At 47.4% G+C, this 8,233-nt stretch overlaps 1 protein-coding gene across 1 annotated transcript in view; it reads left to right on the top strand.

Annotated features, from left to right (window-relative positions):
* The first annotated feature begins 951 nt into the window (after window positions 1-951).
* pde4d (phosphodiesterase 4D, cAMP-specific) overlaps window positions 952-8,233 on the top strand; it is a 103,829-nt gene continuing 96,547 nt past the window's right edge. Inside the window, exon 1 of the mRNA XM_061260764.1 lies at window positions 952-1,855. Coding sequence (XP_061116748.1) covers window positions 1,569-1,855 — 287 coding nt within the window. The 5' untranslated portion in view covers window positions 952-1,568. The remainder of the gene's footprint in view (window positions 1,856-8,233) is intronic.

Raw genomic sequence — 8,233 nt, 5'->3', positions numbered from 1 at the left:
TGTTTTCTTTATGAAGGAGGCAAAATTCCGAGAGGGAAAAGTACAAAGTGATTTGTATAATCCAACAGTTCCTTTAATGCATTTATAATGCCCAGAAACAGAAAGATTGAATACTGATGGAAAATGGTTGCCTCTTCCAGGGCTCCTCCACAGATGGAATATTTACGCAAACCGTTCAGATTAATTCCCCTGCTTAACTGCGTGGCCAACCGGGGAATCGAACCCGCAGCCATCCAGTCAGAAGCGCAGGTGGCGGAGACGCCGTTTTCCTTGGCGCGCGGTGAAATTTACTCAGAGAATCTGCCAGCAACATTTAATCTAATGCACAGGCTGTTTGAGAGACGAATGTAGCCTGCAATATAGGACCTTCCCGAGGCTTCGTTCTGAGGACTTAATGACCCTCGCATGTAATATCCTTCCCCTCGGGGCTTATGAAATCCATTGCCTCATTGACCCCCCGCTATTTCTTAACTGTTTCCAACTCGGCTAGCAACGGTGTTATCGTTCGCCTACATATAAGGACGCAAAGTGCTAATTTTACAGTGCTTTCGCGCGATGTTTTATTGCTGACATTTAGATAACCTCGAGTTTTATTAATTCATTGGATAAGGAGGCAGAGGCGAAGGCTCATATTTAATGTATGTACCCCCGGTTTAAATTACCTTTCAATCTTCCGTCCTTAGAGTTACAACTGAGGGGCAAAATAATCGTTTTATTTTCCAGTGCCTACAATATGACAAGCACAAAATAGCAGTTGTATGGTTTATTTGGATAATTCCTTCATTGCGATGAAAATAAGAGTTTTTATTTATTTATTTAAACATGACTTTACGCAGAGAGCCTCTGGGTTGTTGCGGAGCAGAGAGACAGGAGGAGGAAGCGTCGCGTCAGAGTTTAATAGTAAGCCTACACATGGGCGTGTTCTATAGCGGCTGAGAATTATTCGCGCTTGAGAAAGAGCTTCAGTCCAGACGCTAGAGAAACCAAAGTTGGACGTTCGGACGTTTAGGCTTCCGCAGAGAGAACATTGTCCTTTAATTCTGGCTCCAACACTGACAGAGAAGAATGTATGCAAATACGGTTTATGTCGGTCTTCCGTCATCTTAAATCAGATGGCTTCGCAAGGTTTGGAACTGATGGTAGCATTTCTTAAGTCGGCGACGGACCGACTTTACCTCAAATTGATCCGAAAACAACACATCTTTGTGTATGGACATTAGTCCAGTGGCTTTGCGTGGCTGAATTAGCCGCACAATCAGATTTCCTTTTTTAATCAAAATCTTTAAAAAAATGCTTTACTGTGAAGAGCAATATGTTTATCAACAAAATCGAAAAATCTTCCATTCCTCTAAAGCAATACTTTGCGAAAGGAACTTGCTATCAATGTTAATAAACGTTCATTAAACTCGCCTGTCTACCTTGGTTTGACGCATTCGTTAAGGAGAAGACGGGGAGCTCTCCAACTTTTCAGCTTTTTGTTCGGAGTCCGATGCGCAGCGGTGGAGACGGTTGGGGAAACTCTGTTCTCAGCCTGCTGAACGGGCGTTGAAGTTCCGCTCAGCGACAGGATGGATGCGAACGGCGGTAAAGTGGCGACGGTGTCGCTGGCCGCCGGTGGAAACGCGAAGGCGCCCAAACATTTATGGAGGCAACAGCACCATCCCTCCCTACCACCCCACCACCATCCGCTGGGGACTAGAAACCACTACCGCGTTAGACAGAGAGGATTCTCGGACACGGAGAGGTACCTGCGTCCCGGTACAGTGGACCGCACCTACGCGGTTGACACGGGACATCGACCCGGACTGAAAAAATCCAGAATGTCATGGCCATCTTCCTTTCAGGGACTCAAACGGTAAGCTCTGTTTTCGTTGAATTGTATTACTTTAAAATAATAAAATGTATAAAAGGACGACAGACGCGGTGGAATAAATATAAAGATGTTTCTTACCTCCTTGCACAAATTTTAACAGAATTATTATGCTCAATTTCAACCTTGCTTTCGGGCATGAGCTCCTGTCGATCTGGGTGAAAACTGCGACCGCGCGCTTCATATTGACACATTTATAAATTCTGAAGTTGGTGACAAATTCAAAACGGAACGTACGAAAGACGAGATACACGAAATAAAAAATAAATACTTTTCTGTCCTGATGAGAGATAAGTAGCCTATCTTACGCATCTGAAAAGGTCCGAACTTTAGAAACATTCATACTGAATTTTGCAGTAGACAATTCGTTGTTCTTTGCTCTAAAAAAAAAAAAATTGTCTAAGGCAAGCTACAGTGTGCCACAAGCAAGTTGTTAACAAATAAATTCCAGTGCCATTTCAATAATTGAAACACTCGTTGAGAAAATTCTATATTAAAGATTTTAATGGTAGATCAGATTTTATAGACTGTCGTTAAAATTAGTTTTTCTTTTGGGATGCGATATATTTTTAAGTGCAAAATCAAATAAACATTGTTCATATTTAGGTCAGTGCCTAATGGAGCTTTGAGTGTTACCATAATGCTCGTGGGATATTCGCTTCTCAATGTAACTTCAAACCCGCCGTGGTTTCACAGTGCACTTAATCAAGTCGTGTGCGTTCGGACAATAACGCGTCTAATCGGTTCATCGTCCTATTCAGCGCACCGCCCCGGGTCTCGCGGGGATTAGTCACGTGACTGCCGCGAGAAGGAAACATGGCCCTTAATTCACCCTCTTTCTCCCCTGAAGAAGACGGTTGTGGTGGGGAAGTTGCAGGAGACTGCGATGAACGGCTGGCACACCATGTCCTGTGTTGCTGTGCGTAAATTCAGGCAACAGTCAGAGAGAGGCGGAGAGGGGGAGAGGGAGGGAGAGAGAGAGGCTCGATTAATTCATAAAATTTATGTTGCACGTTATTTATGTCACACTGTTTATGGGTTTAAGTGTTTGGAATGTACTGCCGGGACTCGACAATAGTCCGTAGGCCAGAGGGACAAGACAAGTTTAATGTGTTCCTTGTTGTTTGCGTATCTTGTGCAAAAAAACCCCCGGCTTATCCACAGAATTTGAGCTCTTGTTTTTGAACCTCATTGAGAACCTGCCCACGGGGAGCACGTGTGCGGCGTCGCGTGTCCTGAGGCCGTTTGCTTTACAATATTGATTATCCCATTCAGCCGCAGAGACGTCAGGCGGACACTGTCGTTATCGCCACCAGAACAGCTTCTTCACAGACCGCTGCTCAGGATCGATGCGGTCATCTTGTTTCACACGTGAGCGCCAGCAGGTTTTATTTATTTATTTTGGTTTGCTTGTGACGGTGGTCAGTATTTGCTTAGTAATAGCTCAGCTTGTTTGGTTGAGTTTCAGCTAAACAACGGTCAAGGCAAAAACACAGAAAACCGTTTGTTTTTTTGGGCGTGCTTCTTCTGGACAGGATGTTGGAGGCATTGTCGGTGTCAGTGGGCCTGTGGTGTCGGTCACCTTGCCTGAATGGATCAGTGCGCCTGAGTTTTCCTGGAAAAAAAAAAGTAATGGAAATGGTTTTGCACTTGACAGAGACACACCGCACATTGATCCGGCAGAGTGTTTTCAGAAGAGGCGCAGGTTAAGCTCTGAGCAGGTGCCCCAGGAGAAGAGGCCCCATGGACTCTCCTTCCCTGTGTGGGGTACATGCTGTCCAAACCAAGCCGAATCGCCCAGTCTGGGCTAAAACCCACAAACCTCAGCATTCCTGCCCCATACCAGTAATATGTGCTAAACCTGACCACAGCCGGTCAAACTCAGACCTTGCCTGAATAATATGATGACCATGCCGAGTCAAACCCTTACAGCACAGGTCAAATGATAAGTGCGCCAGATTTAACAATGACCACACCCAGTCACAGTATAACCACACCCAGTCACACTCTAGCCACACCCAATCACACTATAACCACACCCAGTCACACTCTAGCCACACCCAATCAAGCTCTACCCACACCCAGTCAAGCTCTAACCACACCCAATCAAGCTCTAACCACACCCATCAAACTCTTACCGCACCCACTCAAACCCTAACCACATCCACTCAAACTCTAACCACACCCACTCAAAATATAACCACACCCAGTCACACTCTTACCACATCCACTCAAACTGTAACCACACCAACTCAAGATATAACCACACCCACTCACACTCTAACCACACCCATCAAACTCTGACCACACCCACTCAAGATATAACCACACCCACTCACACTCTAACCACTCCCATCACACTCTGACCACACCCACTCAAACCCTAACCACACCAACTCAAATTAACCTCACCCATTCAAACCGACCACACCCAGTCAAACTCTAACCACACCAACTCAAATTAACCTCACCCATTCAAACCCTGACCACACCCAGTCAAACTCTAACCACACCCACTCAAACTAACCACAGTCAGTCAAACCTGGACCCTTGTCCAACATGTTGTGTTACCTGCATGTCTCAGTAGGCACGCCAACAGCACAGAGCCAAACGCTACCTGAATGCTCACCTCCATCTTGGACTGTGGTCCACGGTTGGGTTGAGAGTAGGGTCTGTTTCTTTCTCTCTCTCTTTTAAACACCCCAATGACCCTGAATCATTTCCTTGTCATAGTAATTTTATTCGGCAAGCCTTAACCCCTCCAGTTTTTCCGTCACCTGAGAGACATTTTCCAGGGTGTAGATTAAATATAATCTCCCTGCCCAGATGTCGAAAACTGACAAGGGCGTTTATTCATGAGGACGCCCCTGTGTCCGTGTGTCACTCTGTGTTTTGGTGATGTGTGAGTTGATATCTTCATTCTGTAGGTTCATTTGGTGGTTGCTGGTGAGGGGGGGGAGGAGGATGAATGGTGGTGTTTGTATACTCACATGCTCTTTCCCGCGGACACACGCAGTAAGTGTTTCAGATGGAGTGGCCCACTAATCTCCTGGCCTGATTGGATTTGTGATTTTTTTTGTTGTTGTTGCAATGTTCAGATTTCGAAGCAGCACACAGCAATGAGCATTATGCATTCCTGTCCCTCTATTTGTGTGTGTGTTTCTGTTTGTGTGTGTGTGTGTGTCTTTGCGTTTGTTTGTGTGTGTGTTTGTGTGTTTGCATTTGTGTGTGTGTGCGTGTTTGCGTGTTTGCATTTGTGTGTGTGTGCATGTGTGTGTCTTGGCGTTTGTGTGTGTGTGTTTGCGTTTGTGTGTGTGTGCGTGTGTGTGTCTCGGCGTTTGTGTGTGGGTGTGTGTGCAATTTCAGATTTTGAAGAGGAAAAGCTTATTGAGAGCAGTAACATGACGTGTCTGTGTCTGTGAGAAGGTATTTACAAACAGCATATCTGCAGACTGAGTAAGGAAGCCTAAATGTGGCACCACTTACCAGCACGGTGTATAATCATCCTTTGAGTCACAGCTTTAAAAAACATCTTTTATAAATGAATAAACAGGATAAACATGATGTCATATTGAAAAAAGAACTCTCATGTTGTCCCCTGGCTGTGTCAGAACAAGAGTCACTCTGTTCATACTGTACCTTTCAGTGAAATGTGTGTGCAATTCTTTTTACAAAACATTTTGGGACAGTTCTTTTGTGTATGTACACACACTGACAACCACACACAAACAGACATGTACACACACACACACACACACCTATATGGATATTTGAAGTGGGCTTGTGTGCCTTCTCATGTAGCAAAAACACTGACCATCAGCGGTAATGAGGAAATCTATTGCACGTGCTTGAGACACACAGATCTACAGCACACGTGAGTTGCATTGATTGAGGTCTCTTACACATGCGTGCGTTACACTTAATTGAGATCTATTGTGCGCACATGATTTGTACTGCGATGTATTGTACACTTGTGTGTTGCATTGATTGAGATCCATTGTACACTTGTGTTGCTTTCATTGAGATCTATTGTTCATGGGAGCAGTCTATTGATTCAGACAGGTGAACAGCAGCACGATTGGGGGTTGCCGACTCTAATGCCTTTGGTGTGAGACACACGCTGTTGGGCTCTCTCTCACACTCTCACGCGACCCAAAAACACCTCGCGTGAAATAAAAAGACCGCTAAAATGAAAGCCTCAGATTCATGAAAGATATCATGTACGAGACGGACAGAGTGAGAGTGGCTCGTGAAAATAAAAGACTGTCGATTGACGCCCGCCACGGTTGATTATCTCTCGCCGTGCAGGTTCACGAAAGCAATACATCTCACTCCAGTGAGCTGGCCAAAGTAGGAATCTCTGATCTGAAGGGATAACGTTGGCTAAGATTTGTTCCCTAAACCGTTATCCTGTTGATCTTCTGCTTCTTCCGTCTGTCCGCCACCAGTACGATAACAAGAATCTCAGATCAACCTTGAAGTCCCGTACTCAGCCTCTGGAAATCTCGAAATCTGGAGTTTGCAGATGTTCTGTGTGGCGTGCTCTTGCATATGCTGGCAAAAGATAAAAAGCCCCATCTTCTGTTGACGTTTTGATGTTGGAGCAACATGCACGTTTTATCGCTCCGCTTTCTTTGCTCGGTCATCAAATATTGATCCTGTCTGATTTCATCCAACTTATCAGTTAGTCCAAACAGCGCTTTGGTTTTCATATTCGCATGGGAGGAACTGTCAGATGAGAGTCCTCTTCATGAAGAAGGTTTTGCATACAGTACCATCAAACCGCTTTTCTTCTTCAAATGAATGAATAATTAAGCACGATTCCATAATATTGCTGTCCAATTGATAAGGCTGAGCTTCAAAATTGATTCTCCTGTCAGAGACTTTTATATTCTAGTGTTTTTGTAGAGATTATTATAGTGTTTTAAGATGGAAGGGGAGGGGTTGTGGGAATGAAGTCGTGGTGTGAAGAGGCAGCCTCCCAGTGAGACTCCAGGGTGGTATAGACCCATAATGCACTGGGTCTCAGTGGGACTCCAGGGTGGTGTAGACCCCTAAGGCACTGGGTCTCAGTGGGACTCCAGGGTGGTGTAGACCCCTAAAGCACTGGGTCTCAGTGGGACTCCAGGGTGGTGTAGACCCCTAAGGCACTGGGTCTCAGTGGGACTCCAGGGTGGTATAGACCACTAAGGCACTGGGTCTCAGTGGGACTCCAGGGTGGTATAGAGCCCTAAGGCACTGGGTCTCAGTGGGACTCCAGGGTGGTGTAGACCCCTAAGGCACTGGGTCTCAGTGGGACTCCAGGGTGGTGTAGACCCCTAAGGTACTGGGTCTCAGTGGGACTCCAGGGTGGTGTAGACCACTAAGGCACTGGGTCTCAGTGGGACTCCAGGGTGGTGTAGACCCCTAAGGCACTGGGTCTCAGTGAGACACCAGGGTGGTATAGACCCCTAAGGCACTGGGTCTCAGTGGGACTCCAGGGTGGTATAGACCCCTAAGGCACTGGGTCTCAGTGGGACTCCAGGGTGGTATAGACCCCTAAGGCACTGGGTCTCAGTGGGACTCCAGGGTGGTATAGACCACTAAGGCACTGGGTCTCAGTGGGACTCCAGGGTGGTGTAGACCCCTAAGGCACTGGGTCTCAGTGGGACTCCAGGGTGGTATAGACCACTAAGGCACCGGGTCTCAGTGGGACTCCAGGGTGGTATAGACCCCTAAGGCACTGGGTCTCAGTGGGACTCCAGGGTGGTGTAGACCCCTAAGGCACTGGGTCTCAGTGGGACTCCAGGGTGGTATAGACCCCTAAGGCACTGGGTCTCAGTGGGACTCCAGGGTGGTGTAGACCCCTAAGGCACTGGGTCTCAGTGGGACTCCAGGGTGGTATAGACCCCTAAGGCACTGGGTCTCAGTGGGACTCCAGGGTGGTATAGACCCCTAAGGCACTGGGTCTCAGTGGGACTCCAGGGTGGTGTAGACCCCTAAGGCACTGGGTCTTAGTGGGACTCCAGGGTGGTGTAGACCCCAAAGGCACTGGGTCTCAGTGTGGTGATCCCACTTGAACTCTTGAGCCTGACCGTGTCGATCTTAGCTGCGGCTGGAAGTGGCTCGTGATTGGCCGCAGCTTCACCCAGGAAGGGAGAGGGGACTCCAGCAGGCACACCAGCGCCCCGTGTGGTTGACCCGGTGCCTGCTCCTGCTGCGCACGTTTGAGCAGCCCTTCTGTGCAGTGACTGCACGGCTGCTTGGACCGAGAAGCGCCGGCCGGCTGCTCCGGTTTCCGGAGAGTTCCGGTGTTGGCTTGCGCTCACCCTCGTTGGCTGGGGAAGGCGCAGGGCTGTGACTGCAGTGGAGTTTTCCAAACCG

The sequence above is a fragment of the Conger conger genome, chromosome 11 (genome assembly GCF_963514075.1).
Source record: "Conger conger chromosome 11, fConCon1.1, whole genome shotgun sequence".
NCBI lineage: Eukaryota > Metazoa > Chordata > Actinopteri > Anguilliformes > Congridae > Conger > Conger conger.
Note: the sequence above shows the minus strand (reverse complement) of the source record. Positions and strands in the feature narration are given on the sequence as shown.